At 35.0% G+C, this 17,145-nt stretch overlaps 1 protein-coding gene across 4 annotated transcripts; it reads left to right on the plus strand.

The window, feature by feature from the left end:
- Window positions 1-1,145: 1,145 nt before the first annotated feature.
- Window positions 1,146-17,079, plus strand: LOC129567099 (transient receptor potential cation channel subfamily A member 1). Of its 4 annotated transcripts, XM_055443680.1 has the most exons (22): window positions 1,559-1,765; window positions 1,857-2,030; window positions 7,668-7,824; window positions 8,149-8,239; window positions 8,343-8,538; window positions 9,135-9,242; window positions 9,502-9,690; window positions 9,924-10,351; window positions 10,450-10,663; window positions 10,776-10,839; window positions 10,984-11,087; window positions 11,168-11,482; window positions 13,701-13,811; window positions 14,212-14,319; window positions 14,572-14,622; window positions 14,695-14,868; window positions 14,984-15,340; window positions 15,435-15,557; window positions 15,629-15,797; window positions 15,856-16,128; window positions 16,206-16,336; window positions 16,426-17,079. In XM_055443680.1, the coding sequence occupies exons 1-22, from the start codon at window positions 1,598-1,600 to the stop codon at window positions 16,588-16,590; spliced, it is 3,870 nt and encodes a 1,289-aa protein (XP_055299655.1). In that variant the 5' UTR covers window positions 1,559-1,597; the 3' UTR covers window positions 16,591-17,079. The 4 variants fall into 4 exon arrangements, with proteins under 4 accessions (XP_055299675.1, XP_055299655.1, XP_055299666.1 ...); XM_055443700.1 differs by lacking the exon at window positions 13,701-13,811 and having other exon boundaries at window positions 1,146-1,765; XM_055443691.1 differs by lacking the exons at window positions 1,559-1,765; window positions 1,857-2,030 and adding an exon at window positions 4,487-5,229 and having other exon boundaries at window positions 8,343-8,547.
- Window positions 17,080-17,145: the final 66 nt, after the last annotated feature.

Here is a 17,145-nt window from a genome sequence, read left to right on the forward strand (position 1 = left end):
GCCTGGTTCAAGCTAACAAAATATTGATGGTATTTTTTTTCACCAATAAATACATTATACATCCTGAAAACCACACTCTCAGTTCAACCGAAGAAGAAACAAATGTGTTTCCACACTTTGAAAAACGATTCAAATATTCTCACACTTTTGACTCGTGCCCATAACAACGAGTTTAAATTATCTTTTGGGTAATCGCCCGAAACACAAGCCAACACGGTGAATGCTATGGAATTCCTAGCAACAATGTCAAACATATGGTAAAACAATCGGCGTGTGCCCAACTAAATAAATGCTAATTTTATTGCACGCTCTTCGCCACAGACCCATGGGAAAATTCGTATCATATACTTCCTTAGTTTGAAAATTGAAACTGGTCGCATGACTGACCTTTAAAACGACATTCCAAATGTTTGTTCTTCGGATTCTTCATTCGCATTTTTTTTCCGGACGTGTGAATAAAACCAAACACTGGATGAAAATTTGGAAAATATGAAGTCTTCACTCGGTGTAATGCATAAAAATGATTAAAACTACTTCCTGTCACTTCGATCGTTCCGAATGGGAGTTTCTATTCCTTTAGGGAATACATTTTCCAACTTCATAAACATTTCATTTCATTATTATTCGCGAACATCGCACATCGCACATCGCACATTTAATTACACGAACAATGTGATATAAATAAGGGTAAAGATGAAGATATAAAATATTCAAAAAATATGTAAAACCGTCATGAACAGCGTGCACCATTGAAAATTTGCAATAGCGTTTTTCACATTTTTAGCACTACATGGAATGTAGGCTACTGTAGTTGTTTTTTGTTTTTCACAGGACAATTTTAAGAGTCTAAATTTAGGTCATTTTTTTGACCGTAAATTGATTCATTTTAATATCCATATTTTTTATTTGAAATGAAGCAATTACGCCTAATTGCAAAAATGAAATAAAATCATGTTCTTGTAATTCAATTGCCAATGTGAAATAATGTACGATGACCATTCACATTTAATGTACAATATCATCATATAAATTTATTAAATTATTTTGACAATATTAAAATGATTTGCATACTACATTCCATGTAGTGCTTATGATAATAATTTGATGAGAAACATCAAATTAATTGAACCCTTTAAATTTACAAGCTTCAAGAACGCAGAGCGGAGCGAAGCGACGATATGCAGTCTTGTTTTCTCTCTTTTCAAGGCTGTCTGAGTATGTCTGGTCCAATTATAAAATATCCACTCCAAAGTATGTGATTTGATGAATTGGATAATCTAAGCTGTGTTAAAGAACAATAATTTTTTCATATCAAACAAATGTTTTTGGATCTATGCAAGTCTTTCGGATGTGGGTTGAAAGTCAAATTATAAAGGGCATCAAAATTCATCGATGATTTATCTAGAAAAATTCTTAACGTCTGTCTGAGTCGTATCTTATTTCTAATAAATCAACATTTTTTTGTGTGGATTTTTTCTGTTTCTAATTGACTCAAGTTCCACTCAATAATTCCAGTTTTTCTTACGAATCTTGTTGTTTCTTTTGGTAAGAAGATTTGTTGCTCCAGTTTAATTGCGATCAATTTTTAATCTCGCAAATGACGAACGAAGCGAACATTTTTTACAAACCATTGCGGCGTGTTTCGTTCTGCGATGGCACACAGCCAAAAAAAGACATCTGTACGAACTGCGAAACTACGGACATGCATATCATATCACTACATACAGATGATCTGGCGAAACTATCGAAATCGCCACGCTTGAAGGTAAAAGAATCTTGATGAATTGTGAAAGAAAATATTTGAATGAAAAAATTAAAAAAAAGGAAAATGTTCTTTAGCTAGCCTTATTTTCTAGAAATGGGTCACAGCTGGTGGAAAACAGCAATCAAGCAGATTGCAGCGACAAAATACCATTGTGAACGATATTGTTACCAATTTGCGCGTGCCATCTGGAAAAGGGTCCGAATCAACTGATCCCAATGATTATGGTGTGTGCTTGTTAAAAGATTCCCCGTACAGAATTCTTCGGGTAAGTAAAATCAAATCAGTCATTAATGCATTATTTGGTCACGTTATCAAGTCAGTTATTCGGTTTATTCACTTGATTATTGAATTTGAAAATCTCTAGAAATGTTGATTTTTTTTAAACTTAGCTTTTTAAATAAAGTGAAATGAATTACCATATGAATGTAAACAAACTCCTACACTGTTTACATTGTAAATTTCTCAGACGCATTGCAACAGCTTTAATTTCCGTCTAGAAAATGCAATTTATTATAAGGTTTCTAACTCGACATATTTATTTTCCGATTGAACTTTAATTCAAAAGTCAATGGACAGTCGCCATTGCTTCGGGCTAATTAAAATCTCAATATTTCTTTTGTTGAAGTTATTGAAAAGTTTCTTTTCTGGTTTACATAGATCATTTCAAAATAAATATAAAGATATGAAAAATAGAAACTGCCACGTTATGCAAACAATCGATTGTTCAATCTCTTATTCATTGAAATATTCTTATTCATTCGGAATATTTTGCGCATTTTTTATCTTCGTCTTTGAGCTTTAGAAGATTTTCCAAACAAATGATGTTATTCAACCAAACTCGGCCAATCATTCAGTCCAACAGCTGAATATTACATTTATTCAATCATTGCGAATGCCTGGGAGCGTGACACAAACAGCCAACGATGCAGCTGACAATTCTTCAAAATTCCTATAGAATTTATTTATATAAATATATTTTATTCATAATGTCAGTCAACACTGGTTTTCTGGTATTCCGTTGATTGCTATGAAACACACCGAATAGTTGTTGAAAACAGTGACAACTTCTACATCCGGTAACTGGGTAACATCGTTGTGTATAAAATAGAAGGAAACAATTTTGCAGTGGCTTAGCTGAAATCGATGAGAATTTGTCAACACGAATCAGTGAGATCCGCATGAATTTTATGAAGATTCGTATTGACTGATAGCAATACATATGCAAGTCGCAGTGTACAAACTGTCTATACTTCCTATTAGGAAATGTATGGCATTTGTAAAAATGTGCGAATAAAAAGCCAATGACATTTCAATCAAATAGTTATTTCTCGTAGTTTTCAAAAGCAAATGAAGGACTCGTGATAATACATAAAAGTTCCGCAAGTCTTCAGATTAACATTGTTTGTACAGATTAGTCAGATTTGCACTGATTCACATGACAATAAAGCCCCTAGGTTTCAACATAAATCCATTCATTTTAGCTCTATTTTCTTTTCCTCGCACCCACACTCATTTTGTTCTGTTGATCCAAAATGGCCAAAGATGTACATTACTTTTTTTTTTAAAGTACGGTCTATAAATAGACTCGTTTAAAATTTGCGATCCAATGCAAACTCACTTCATAGTCGATTCTTCAATTGAATTATGTCAATGACAAAGTTTCGAGGAAGAGAACGGGGGAGAGACAGAGAGCGTTAAATTAAAACAAGATTTGCACTTTATTTTTTGTTTCGTAAAAATGCATAAACTTTGTTAATCGAGAGCATTTCCATATAATGTCTTAATTCGCGCTCGTTTAACCTTGTTTGCTTGAACAAGAACAAATTTTTCGGATCATAGAGCATAATCTGCATTTAGAAAATTAGCTTATGCCGTGCTTGGTGCGATACACAGCCGACAAAAACTTTTAATGAATTTTCCGTGCCATCATTTATTAGCAAAAACAAAAGAAAGGAGAAAGTGCTTTTGGAAAATGTTTCTCCATTAAATTTCATCAATTCTTTCCGAAACTATTTCATTCTCACTCCGATGGACTTAATTACCACGTTGGAAGTCAATGTGTAAAGTCAAAAATTAGCTTAGCTTAGCTTTGTGAGTTGATTGACAAATCGCCGATAGCAATTGAAAACTATCGGAAAATGTGTGACAAATGAGAAGTCATTAAATTGTCAGTTTGTGCTGTTGAATACAGGGATGAATTCGATATTTTCAAGAGTGCAATGAGAAACGGCGTGATCCATTACACACTGTTCTTGTCATGATAATTTGTATGCAAAACATAAATTACGGCACAGAGTACGAACGGAATGTGTGTGTCTGAAGAGTGTTTATTGCGCTGTTGCTCAACTGTAACATTGGCAAATAACGCGAGTACAACAATGAATACTACACTTGTAAATTTGGATTAGAAACAAGATTGGAATATAGAGCCCGCAGCATAACGTCGTACACAGTCTCTCTCTCTCTCTCTCTCTCTCTCTCTCTCTCTCTCTCTCTCTCTCTCTCTCTCTCACACTCTCAGTCTCACACGGTTAAAGGACCATTTATCATCCATGGAGCAACGCGCGCTTACACACACACATTCACTCATTCCGATGCATTGCTCGTGGTTTAACAGCTTCCCGAAACAAATCTTGGTACAAACATTGCTACTGATGCTCGCAACGCGAGATGTGTGAGTGGATGGATTGCAGCTTATAAATACACGACACCGCCATTCAGCAGCATTCAGTTACCATTTGGCGGTTGAACACCCATAATCGCTTTTTAAACGACGCTAATGATAACGACCAAATAACAGTATCAAGTGATAAAAACACTCGCCCAATCAATTTAGAACATTTTATTATGCAAATCAAATTTTGCACACATTTTCACCACAAAATGATTAGAATGGGGAAATTCTAGTGAAAATTGAATAAAGTGATGTGAAACATCCGAATAAAAAGTGAAATGTGATTTATATTTTCTGGTTCAGTTTTGCTGTGATGTCATGTGATTTGTAGAGTTTTCGATTAGAAACTTCCAAACACCAAAATTCAATTAAATGCACCAGCAGCTTACTTGGAATTTTTACATCCAATGATTACTTTGTGCTCTATTTGCTTAAACAAACAAAAAAAAATTGAAATTCGATGAAAGTGGCAAAGCATCAGGATTAAAGTGGCCAAAATTCAAATTTAAAGTGGTGATTTTGTCGTTGAACTGCTGGGCAACAACATTGAATGTGAGCGCGTATTTTTCATCGCACTGACTAGAAAGCATGCAAATCCGAAATGGACAGTCCGTTAAGTAAACCAATCCCACCGAATGCCATCAAAACGCGAGCATCAACATTTCGATGTTTTTTGAAACAACAAAGCATTACGTCCACACTATCGATTCCAATTCGCATGGCGCCGGCCTTTAGTCGTATGCTAGGCTTTGGAAATACTACCAAATTCAAAACGGAAGAATTGCTTCAGGTTATTCATTAATTCTTAATGCATCATTTTCCTGTTTTGTTAGTAACCTCAGATTGAAAACGTTTCAAAGATTTAAATCAACGCGAATCAGAGAAAAGAAAGGATTGAGAAAAAAGAAAAAAAACATTCCGTATTTATTTCATATCTGCACTTGGTTTGAAAATAAGTCAAATGAGATTTTCTTAAGGAAAAATAACAATCACTACCTCTTTGACTTTAATCCATTTCCACAGCAAAGTGTATTAAATTCCTGCATGAAACATGCACTATAACCATCCACGCTCTGACTCAATTAAGTTATTTGGCTTTGAACGAACACATCAGGGTTAATAAGCAAACGAAATTCGACCGTGATGACCTTTAAAATAAAACATGAATTATTTGTAATTCCAATCCATTTTCGATTAAGGATAAAAAAAAATACCTCAAGACAATAGCCATGATTAATGCCTATTTGGTCATCGATGTCGATAACAAAAACGCAATACTGAAATTAATCCATACAATTTATTGCAACAATGGTTTCAACCAAATTCTCCCCATGGGAACAATAAAAAACGAAACTTTGAAAGTAAATTTTTCATGTTAGGCATATAATTTTAGTGCAGGATAATAATCTATCTATAATTATAATTATTCGATATAATTATAATGATTTAATATATGAAAAAACATTTGGTATCATGTGCGATTAAAATGATAAATGTACAAGTAAAATTGAATGGTTCGCTGTCGCTGGAATTTTTCTCAGTCAAACTTTGCATTTGGCGGTTGAGTTACGTAATTTATTGTCGATGAGTATTTTTTTTCTCGCTTAACTAGAAGTATAAAAAGAGAAGTTGGAATAAATTTTATAAATTAAAGAAGAAAGGAACATTTTCAGCGAATTAAAGTGTTTTAAAATACAGAAATTTATCAATCGCTTATTAAATCTCTCCGTTTTCTTGTTGAATTCTAGCACTTTTCCCAAAATGAAGAATGAAACCGCTGAAATTAAATCAATGTTTTCGTTCAATTGTCCAAGTATGAAAATAAACGTGTGTTTTAACAAAAAGAAGATGCCCAAAAATATTCTTGACGTTAGTATTTTTGCGTATTCATTTTTACTCGTAAACGTGTATGAAAATACGTGTGAAAAATGCACGTGACGGCGAAAGCCTATTTTGTAATAGGTGATAAATGTTTAACGATTTTTCTTGAGAAACAACGATTTTTTGCCGATAATCTGCGAATGAAAATGAACCACTGTTGATTTGTGAAGCCACTTTGGTCCATAATATAGACTCTATATTAATAAAGAGTAAAAGGCCAATTAGGTCAACGAACTGTAAAAAGGTTTCTTAGATCTTTTGCACAACCTTTTTTTTGTGGCGTCAAAGCAATTTCCTTCGAAGAATATTCGACAAAAATAAATAAAAATATTTTGAATATGAAATGAATTGCGAATTTCTCAACCAATTTGCCCCTGTCAATTATGAATAGTGAAGAAATTGGCATTTTATGTGATTTTAACTTTTAATGAAGCCTTTAAACCGTTCACATTCATTTAAAACATAGGCCACACATATGGAAAAGCATGAATCGACAGAGTGTTGACTAACAGATCATCAATAGACTAGTAGTTCTTGTGAAAATTTCTATCAAAGCTCGATGTAAATGATGTTTCCCTGATTATTCGCTTGGTGAATTGCAATCTTCAATTTGATTTGCGGCTGCAAGTCAAAGAGAAATTTATAGGAAATCAAATGAATTCATTGTTAAGCTCTTTTGCTTTATTATGTCGACGTAAATAGAAGTGAAGCCTGTTGCACAAAATACACTTTACAAATGCGTAAATTCAAAATGTGAAAACATTGAATCACGAAGTGGTTAGCTGAACAACAATGGTGAAATATGTACATATATTTGTTGTGTACAACAAGCAAGAAATATTTTAACGGGGAAAGGCTAGCATTTGTGCGCCATTTGAATGGAATTTAAATTCAATTTTTACTCTATATTGGATTTACATCAAAGGATCAGCGGAAATATGCGCAAAATATTCGCTAGCTTTAGCAAATCAATTCAAACACAGAAAATGGAAATACAACACTGCGCTTAGAAAATCTTTTCATTGGTCGGGATGCACAATTCGAATCGCTTAAGTGCCAACGATTTATTTATTAAATCCTTTGCAACTTAATCCTTCAATGCAAATTGTGGGCAGAAAACTATTTGCGAACGTCATACTTTGACCGCATATTTCGAGTTTCATTTTCGAATAGATGAAGGTGTTGCCAAGGAGATTCTATTATATATTTCTAGAATGTCATAGTGGCGAACAAAAAAAATCTGAAACGACGTGAAATCTTTGAGAAAATCATAAAATTCTCAATACATTTCCACTGATTTTATTTTTACTTCTATATCATTTCTCTCGCAATATTTCGCATCAACAGGCAGCTGAATCGGGTGATTTGGAAGATTTTGTTCGATTGTATCAAGGCGATAATAGTCGTTTGATGGTAACAGATGCTCGCGGGCGTACAGCAGCTCATCTTGCAGCAGTGAAAAATCGAGTAAACATACTGCAGTATATTTATGCACAGGAAGGAAGTGAGTATGAACACATGAACGCAGTGATTTTTTTCTATTGAAGCGTTCAATCGAGAAAAAGAATGTACTTTGAAAGGAGGTGACGGAACCACACTCTATATGGTTTCACTTAATTAAATTTTTCGAAATTGATTTGACATCGATTTCAACAAAAGTTGCAATGCATGAGTTTAAAACCAACAAAATTATCGCTCTTATCGAGATTTGGAAAGAGAGTGATGAAAAGGGAGAAGTTGCTTTATTCCGCACATGTTGTGAAGCCAAACAAATGCAAATACGAAAATGCCAATCATGAAAATACCTTCAACATGCTCTCTTCTATAGATATGGACGCACAGGACGCTGCCGAAAATACACCGTTACATTTAACCGTCGAGGAGAATGCATTCGAGGCTATGGACTATTTGCTCTCAATGTACGTAAAATTTATTCATACACGCAGAGTAGTTTGATATAGACAATGAAAAACAGTTGCAATACTTTTTTTTCTTGCTGTGTTTTGTGTGTATTTGACACAGTGGCGTGAGTGCAAATGTGTTGAACGAGAAGAAACAGTCACCAATCCATATGGCTACTGAGCTGAATCGAGTAACGGCACTTAAAGTGATGGGTAATTATCGTAATATCATCGATATCCAGAAGGGGGGCGAACACGGACGTACTGCACTCCATTTAGCCGCCATTTATGATCATGAGGAATGTGCACGAATTTTGGTACGTTGGGTAAAGTGTTTTCTTTTTCATTAAAATCGTCATATCGCTGTTGTGATATATCGATAAATCAAATAAATGTTGGATTCTTTCGGAAATCACCATCCAATAAAAAAAAACTAACAGAGTGCAAAAAATAATTTCATGTTCTCAGCATCTAAGGTAGCAACATTTTTTAATCGAATGTTTCAATTTAGATGAAATCCCATCAGAAAAAAATTGGAAATTGCCATAATGAAATGATGGTTTTTTTTTAACGAAGCACAATTTAAGCTCGTGAACACTGTAGCCCCGAAAATCTTTCATATTTATTTATTTCCGAGCATCATTTTTCCCTTTCTTATACGTACCTGTTTCCAACTCAAAAGCTTCACTGTAGCAAATTCCATAATTATTCGCATACTCTAAAAAACTTTACACGTTTCCATCTCGTACTATAGTATAGCACGTTTCTTGCTGTCGTATTCTTGTTAACAGAGTATTCCATTTAGAAATCAGCGATGGAATTTGTTTTGTACATTTTTCATTTCAATTTCATAATATTTAACAGATTATTGATTATTTTTGTCATTTAACACAAACAAAAAAAATACATACAGATATCGGAGTTTGGTGCATGTCCTCGCAAACCCTGTAACAATGGCTACTACCCAATTCACGAGGCGGCTAAAAACGCCAGCTCCAAAACGATGGAGGTTTTCTTTCAGGTTTGTTTCATTCTCTATTTCAAAATTGAATGTGATTGATGTCCGATAAATTTCACAATTGTGTTATATAATAACCAAATATGATGGTATTGAATAAATACAGTCGATTGGATTCTTTCATTGTCCGTCTGAGGCAACGGATATACATCATTGGCACATCATTCGCTTGTAATGATGCAATTTGATGCAAACAAAACACTTTTATCATTCACAATGTCAATTTGTTTCGATTTTGTCGCATTTTTTTTCGGTTGTCTAGTGGGGCGAATCACGTGGATGTACACGCGAAGAGATGATTTCATTTTACGATTCCGAAGGTAACGTCCCACTTCATTCGGCTGTGCATGGCGGTGATATAAGAGCCGTTGAGCTTTGCATCAATTCTGGAGCGAAAATTTGCACGCAACAACATGACCTTTCTACTCCAGTTCATTTGGCGTGTGCACAAGTACGGTCTCACTGTTTAATTTATTTTTAAGTTTATGGTAACACGTAGCATTGCCGTGTGATATACTACTCGTCTTGTGAAATGTCTTGAACAAATAGAAACATTTCATTACATTAGATTTGTTTACGGAAAACGAACAATTGAAATAATTAAAGCAAATAAACAAATCGCAATGCAAGACATTGTGTGCGAAAATCAATGGAATGCATGATGGAGTGTGTTTATATTTCTAGGGGGCCTTGGAAATTGTCAAGTTGTGTTTTCGAATGCAGCCACAAGAGAAGAAAATTTGCCTTTCATGCACCGATGCACAGAAAATGACTCCGTTACATTGTGCCGCAATGTTTGATTATCCCGATGTTGTTTCATACTTGATTAAAGAAGGAGCCGACATAAATGCACTGGATCGCGAACATCGATCGCCATTGTTATTGGCAGCATCACGTGGCGCTTGGAAAACAGTCCTTGCATTAATTAAGCTGGGCGCTGAAATTACGATTAAAGACGTGAACCAACGCAACGTACTGCATTTGGTGATAATGAATGGCGGGCGTTTGGAAGAGTTTGCAAATGAAGTGTCCGCAACACAATTCAGTTCCCAATTACAGCACTTGCTTAATGAAAAGGACAACACCGGATGTTCAGCATTACACTACGCAAGGTACGATCGATTTTCTGTATTTGTTATGTGCGATTTTTGTAATTTTCATGACGATATTCGGGAAACTTATGAGGTTTTTTTTTATTTCTCCATTTTAGCCGAGAAGGCCACATTCGATCGCTGGAGAATCTGATCAGATTGGGTGCTTGTATCAATTTGAAAAATAATAACAACGAATCTGCATTACATTTCGCCGCCCGGTATGGCCGATACAATACGGTGCGACAGCTGCTCGACTCGGAAAAAGGGACGTTTATCATAAATGAGAGCGACGGCGAAGGCCTTACGCCATTGCATATTGCTTCACAACAGGTAAATGACATAATTTGGTTTATGAATAACATTGGAATAATCACTTTGCTATTATTTTGGTCCTATAATGAACAATTGAGAATTCTGAAATGAAAAAATGTCTTTTCAACAGGGTCACACACGAGTCGTTCAACTGTTTCTCAATCGAGGCGCACTGTTGCATCGGGATCATAACGGTATAGCACAAAACATGTTTGAACTTACTAAAACTGAAAAATTGCAAACTTTGTTTGGCGACTATACTTTCTTGCAGATAAAACTGCAAATTAGGTATTGGAATCTAATTTTTTCATGAAAAAACTAATCCATACCAAATTTAGGAAGGACACCACTGCACCTAGCGGCTGCGAGTGGATATACCCAAACCATTGAGCTATTGCATTCCGTTCATTCGCATTTACTCGATCAAATCGATAAGGATGGCGTAGGTGTTTGGTTTTTTTCCCGTTTCTTTCAAAATGAAATGCATTTTTAATTAAAATCGTTATCTTCAATGCCTTTTAGAACACTCCGCTTCATCTCGCAACGATAGAAAATAAACCAAATGCCATTTCATTGTTGCTCTCAATGAACTGTAAAATGCTATATAACTACATGGAAATGAGCGCCATTGATTATGCCATTTACTACAAATACCCCGAAGCAGCGTTGGCCATGGTCACGCATGAGGAACGCTCCGAAGAAATTATGGTGCTCAAATCCGATAAACATCCATGCGTTACGCTCGCTCTAATTGCGTCCATGCCACGAGTATTCGAAGCCGTACAAGACAAGTGCATCACCAAAGCAAATTGCAAGAAAGACTCGAAAAGCTTCTATGTGAGTATATATCTATGCCTTTGCAACCAATTTATGATAATTTTGCTCTTTGAAATTCGATATTACAATTTTGTGAATGCGTTTTTTTATTGACTCCCTATCCGAGCCTCATTTTATTAATGAATTAACTTCAATCTCGACTGGATTAATAATAATTTACATTACTCCACAAAATGAGTACTTCAACACAAAAACATCAAAATTAATCCAATGATATCACAGTTCTACCGATGGTTTTTTTTGTCTGGCACAAAAGCCGGACTAGATCAGCATTTTAGAGGGCCAAAATCTAAGAACAACTGCATTCACAGAATATTGAAATTGGCTCAACTTTTTTAAATATCAAATTCGGCGTTTTACCTTTCCACCAGTATTAAAATGCAAAGAGGTATTGAACAAAGACCATTTTTCTCCCATTAGAGATGGTTTTATAGCCTTGGTATGTGTTGAGAAAATGTTTGGAGTTCGATTTTAGGCGGAAGTAGTAAAAAACTAAACCCAAAAATTACATCTGGTGGGAGCCATGGGGCAAAATGTCGAAAAAATAGTCAATTTTTCCAGTTTTTCGACCAAAGCTCGAGCAGTATACATTTTTTCACTCACTGTGTTCGGCAATATTGTAGCCAGAGTATAGCTGAGCAACACTTCTCAACACATCAACTCGAAAAATCCACATCCATTAAATGGCTCCGGGCAACTCTGAGTGATGAAAAACTCTACTAACTCGTGTTAAATATTCTGTTTTGGACCGCAGTAAACATTTGTGACCGGTGATTGAAGTTTGAATCGAAAAGGTTATGGTTTAAAGATGTTACAATTTCATAGGTTACACTGGTCATTTTTCGATTCAAATTTCAATTTTCGAGATAAGTGCCGGTCACTAATGTTTACTACGGCCCAAAACAGAGTATTTAATACGAGTTGGTAGAGTTTTCCATCACCCAGAGTTGCCCGGAGCCATCCAAAGTGTTTAAAACAATTTAGTACTTTTTAGTACATTTTTATAACATTTTTAGTACTTTTTAGTACTGGGCCTGCAAAGCTCTTGAGGAGTACTAAAAAGTTCTTTCAGACACTATTGCTCTATTTTAATCAGTTGAGAAGTTGCAGGACTTCGAAAATGCACGAAAATACCGTTTAATAGCGAAAAGTGATTTTGAGACAATAAAGTGGAGTGGATGTGGATTTTTCGAGTTAATGTGTTGAGAAGTGTTGCTCAGCTATACTCTGGCTACAATATTGCCGAACACAGTGAGTGAAAAAATGTATACTGCTCGAGCTTTGGTCGAAAAACTGGAAAAATTGACTATTTTTTCGACATTTTGCCCCATGGCTCCCACCAGATGTAATTTTTGGGTATAGTTTTCACTAGTTTCCGCCTAAAATTGAACGCCAAACATTTTCTCAACACATACCAAGGCTATAAAACCATCTCTAATGGGAGAAAAATGGTCTTTGTTCAATACCTCTTTGCATTTAATACTGGTGAAAAGGTAAAACGCCGAATTTGATATTTAAAAAAGTTGAGCCAATTTCAATATTCTGTGAACGCAGTTGTTCTTAAATTTTAGCCCTCTAAAACGCTGATCTAGTCCGGCTTTTGTGCCAGACAAAAAAAAACCATCGGTAGAACTGTGTATGTAATTGAGGGAGAGTAAAAATGAAGAAAAAAAATATTGACCAATTGGTGAAGATCATGAATTTTTTTTTTTAAATAAAGCTCTATGACGCCAGCTTCGATTATGACTGATATTGTGACTCACTTCATGACTCAATTGTAAAACAGTGATTCACTTTTCCGAAAAGGACTTATAGAGCTACATTCATACGAAAAAAACAAATTGGATTTCATGTACTTGCCATGGGAATGTAGCAAAATTAGGCGTCAATGACAGAGCTGTTATAGGCACTGCAAAAGTGCGGGCACTTGAATCGGTGCGGCACCGAGCTTTTTTGAAAGTATAATTTTTGAGTTTTTTTGAAAATTTTCAAATTTGCTAGTTTTTTAAAGAAATAATATGATTTTATATTGCTGATAAAAATATGAAATTATAATTTATCGAAATTTATTTTTTGTGATTGTACTAGGTGCGGCACTCAAAATCTAAGTGCCGGCACCGATTGGGTGCCTATAACAGCTCTGGGCGTCATAGAGCTAAAAAATAAATAATAACGAAAACACTCTTTCGACGGGTGTTGAAAACTCATTAATATTCAGATCAAGTATTCATTATCGTGTTTGCAATGTCCCACGATGTATGCACAAATGGATGAAAAAACTGGTGAAGCACTTCAGATATCAAAGCCAATACCATTGCCGGCGCTCAATGTAAGATGCTGCGTTCTTGATTTCAAACTTTCCTGTGAATGTCAATCGGTTTTTTTTCAGTGTGTATTTGTTGATACTTAGTTTGCTTGCTCGAGATGAGACAAAACTTTTGTTTTCAGTTTATGTTTGAATTGGAGCATGAACACTTTTGACGCTGGTCAGATTCGTCCAATTTTTTTTTCTTTTAGTTCGAAACGAATGCTATCTATGGAACTCTAATTTATCATATCCATTTGCATGTGACGATAACAAAGTTTTTCTTTTCTTGAATAAAAGTTGATATCGATTGTCCACATTACTTTCATAGAATATTTCGTTGGAAATTTATCGATCGATTCTTTATTTGTTTATTCGGTATTTTCTATTAGTTGTGTTTTTTATGTCTTTGCCTGCTTTATAGATCAAGTACAATTTTCATAGTTATCATTGCTCCAAAGCCAAAGTATTGGCTATACGACAAAGCATGAATGATATGACATGGACACCGCCACCATTACAAGTTATCAATGTGAGTAATCTGTGTTTTAGTTATCATTTTGAATGGTTCTGAATTTGTATTTTATGGTACGTTTAGTTAATTTGTGCCTTAGTCAAATTGATTGCTTGGATTTATTATTAATTTTTTCCTTTATTCTGAGCTATATGATATGTTACTCAGTTGTGTTGTGTGTTTTGCATGCTTTTCTTCGTTCAATAACAAAATATTCAATTGAAAATGACCGAAATCGAGTTTATTACATTTTGTTCACTCCCATTGTAGGCAATGGTTACTCACGGCCGTGTTGAGCTCCTCGCACATCCACTCAGTCAAGTATATCTTGTCATTTATAATTTAATGATCGATGTCTCTCGATCGAGATAATGACGTTTATTATCATTCCAGAAATATTTGCAAATGAAATGGAATGCCTATGGGAAATATTTTCATGTCTGCAACTTATTGATCTACACCGTCTTCTTGTCATTTGTCACCATTTATGCATCTCATCTAATGCAAAGTGTTGATACAAATGAATCCATCGTTGATTCGTCAGCACCATTGAATTCAAGTGATGAAGTGAGTTTATTCATGTTTTTTTCTTGTTTTTTGAAATTTTGTTGTTTTTGGGTTTTCATTTCAAAATTGATCTTCTCATTTATATACATTTATGCTCTATTATCTATAAACATAGCCATACGCAGCACGATTGTCACACCCAAGAACCATTTTCAATTCAGCTGATGTTTCCAGTCAAGCATTCATCGATAAGCAAATCAATGTTTCAACTATGATGATGGTGTCTGGCCTTGCGATCATCGTTTATATCGTGTGTAGTACGATGCGAGAATTTCTTCAAATCTACCAACAAAAATGGCAGTACCTATTTGAACCGAACAATTTCATTTCGTGGATGCTGTACATTTCGGCTGGAATCATGGTGTCGCCAATTTTCAGCGGTCATATTTCAGATTGCCATTTTTCCGCCACGTCATTAACGGTTTTTCTGTCTTGGTTCAATTTGCTTCTGTTTTTACAACGATTTGATCAAGTAAGTCATAGAATGCAGAGAAAATGTTTGCAATTCCCATAAAAGGTCTACATTTGGTACTTATGTCAAATATATTTTTCCTTATTTTTCTTAGGTTGGCATTTATGTGGTGATGTTTCTAGAGATTTTACAAACATTGATCAGAGTGTTGATGGTATTTTCCATATTGATCATTGCATTTGGATTGGCCTTTTACATAGTTTTGTCTAAGTCGAAGGTAAAAAAAATGTCTGAATCAACTCAAAAAATCCAAAGTCGTAAAATAATTTGCGATTTCCTTTTTCACAGATGTCATCAGCACAAATGTCATCGAGTCAATTGGCATTTTCAACCATTCCAATGTCATTGGTTCGAACTTTCTCGATGATGCTCGGTGAAATGGACTTTGTTGGCACTTATGTCCAACCGTTCTGGCTTCATGAGCTTCCATTGCCAATATCATCCTTTTTACTGCTATGTAAGACTTGTTTCTCATTTTCGCAAGAATTTTTAACTAATTGTTGTGCTATGCAAAGGTCTCTTCATGATTCTGATGCCAATATTGTTGATGAACTTACTGATTGGTCTGGCTGTGGGCGATATTGAATCGGTTCGCCGAAATGCACAACTCAAGCGTTTGGCAATGCAGGTTGTCCTTCACACCGAACTTGAACGCAAATTACCACAAATGTGGCTGGAGAGAGCTGACAAAAGTGAGCTCATCGAGTATCCCAACAGTCAAAAGTGCAAATTGGGCATGTTCGATTCTGTACTCCGAAAATGGTTCTGTAATCCATTCAACGACGAAAGTAATTTCACTTGATTTTATTTAAAGAATTTTCCTTCAGAAAGAAATACGAAACAATGAAAAAATCTTTGCTTCCAGACAACATAGACATGGGTTTTGAAACAACGGACGAGATTTTGGCCGATGAATTGGAAAAACAACGACGTAAATTAAATACAATGGCATCAACTCTGGAACAACAACATCAAATGCTGCGACTCATTGTGCAGGTTCGTTAATTCAGTTTTTTTCCATTTCAAATTCCAATTTTGTCTTTGTTTCTATAAAATCTCTAATGAAATTGCACCTTCAATTTCAGAAAATGGAAATAAAAACGGAAGCGGATGATGTGGACGAAGGAGTGTCACCAAATGAATTAAGAGTCTCTTCAGCGGTCAGCCCAACTGGTGGACCATCGCGTTGGACTTCTCCACGTATCCGCAAGAAATTAAAACACGCCAAGAGCTTTAATAAGAGTGCATAAAACTAAATTAATGTCGTTAACAGTACAACGATTCTAAGTACAGGCGAGTCGCAATTGTTTCAACCATTTTGATGCTATGCAATTTTAACCAATTGGTGCGTGATGTTTTTCATTACAAACAAACAATCGGGAAGTGAAACAATCGACACTCGCCTGTAGTCGCGGATGAGATAATTCATTTTGCCGTTTGCAGGACAACGATCTCTTAAAATTATCATTATTTTGTGTCTTCACTCTACCAAAAACTGATCTATTTTGATGGAAAAACAAACTAAAGTCAATTTTTTGCACACAATTTTAAATATTCACATATTTATCACAAATAAAATGTTTAATGTGTGATTGTTACCTTTAATCCCCCAAAAACTGGAATTGGAGCTGTGTTTTTTCCACATTCCCTGAAGAATTTAACTGAATTTAACAAAAATCTAATGATGTTAGCTTTATTTTCAATAAAGAACCATTGATATATTATTTTAACTGGACAAACCGTTTTTAGATTTCATTTCACTTCCTTCTCATTGATCTCTTGAAAAAAAAGATCTGTAATTAAAT

The sequence above is a fragment of the Sitodiplosis mosellana genome, unplaced genomic scaffold, assembly GCF_009176505.1.
Source record: "Sitodiplosis mosellana isolate CC-2019 unplaced genomic scaffold, AAFC_SMos_1.0 Smas_scaffold_1, whole genome shotgun sequence".
Lineage (NCBI taxonomy): Eukaryota > Metazoa > Arthropoda > Insecta > Diptera > Cecidomyiidae > Sitodiplosis > Sitodiplosis mosellana.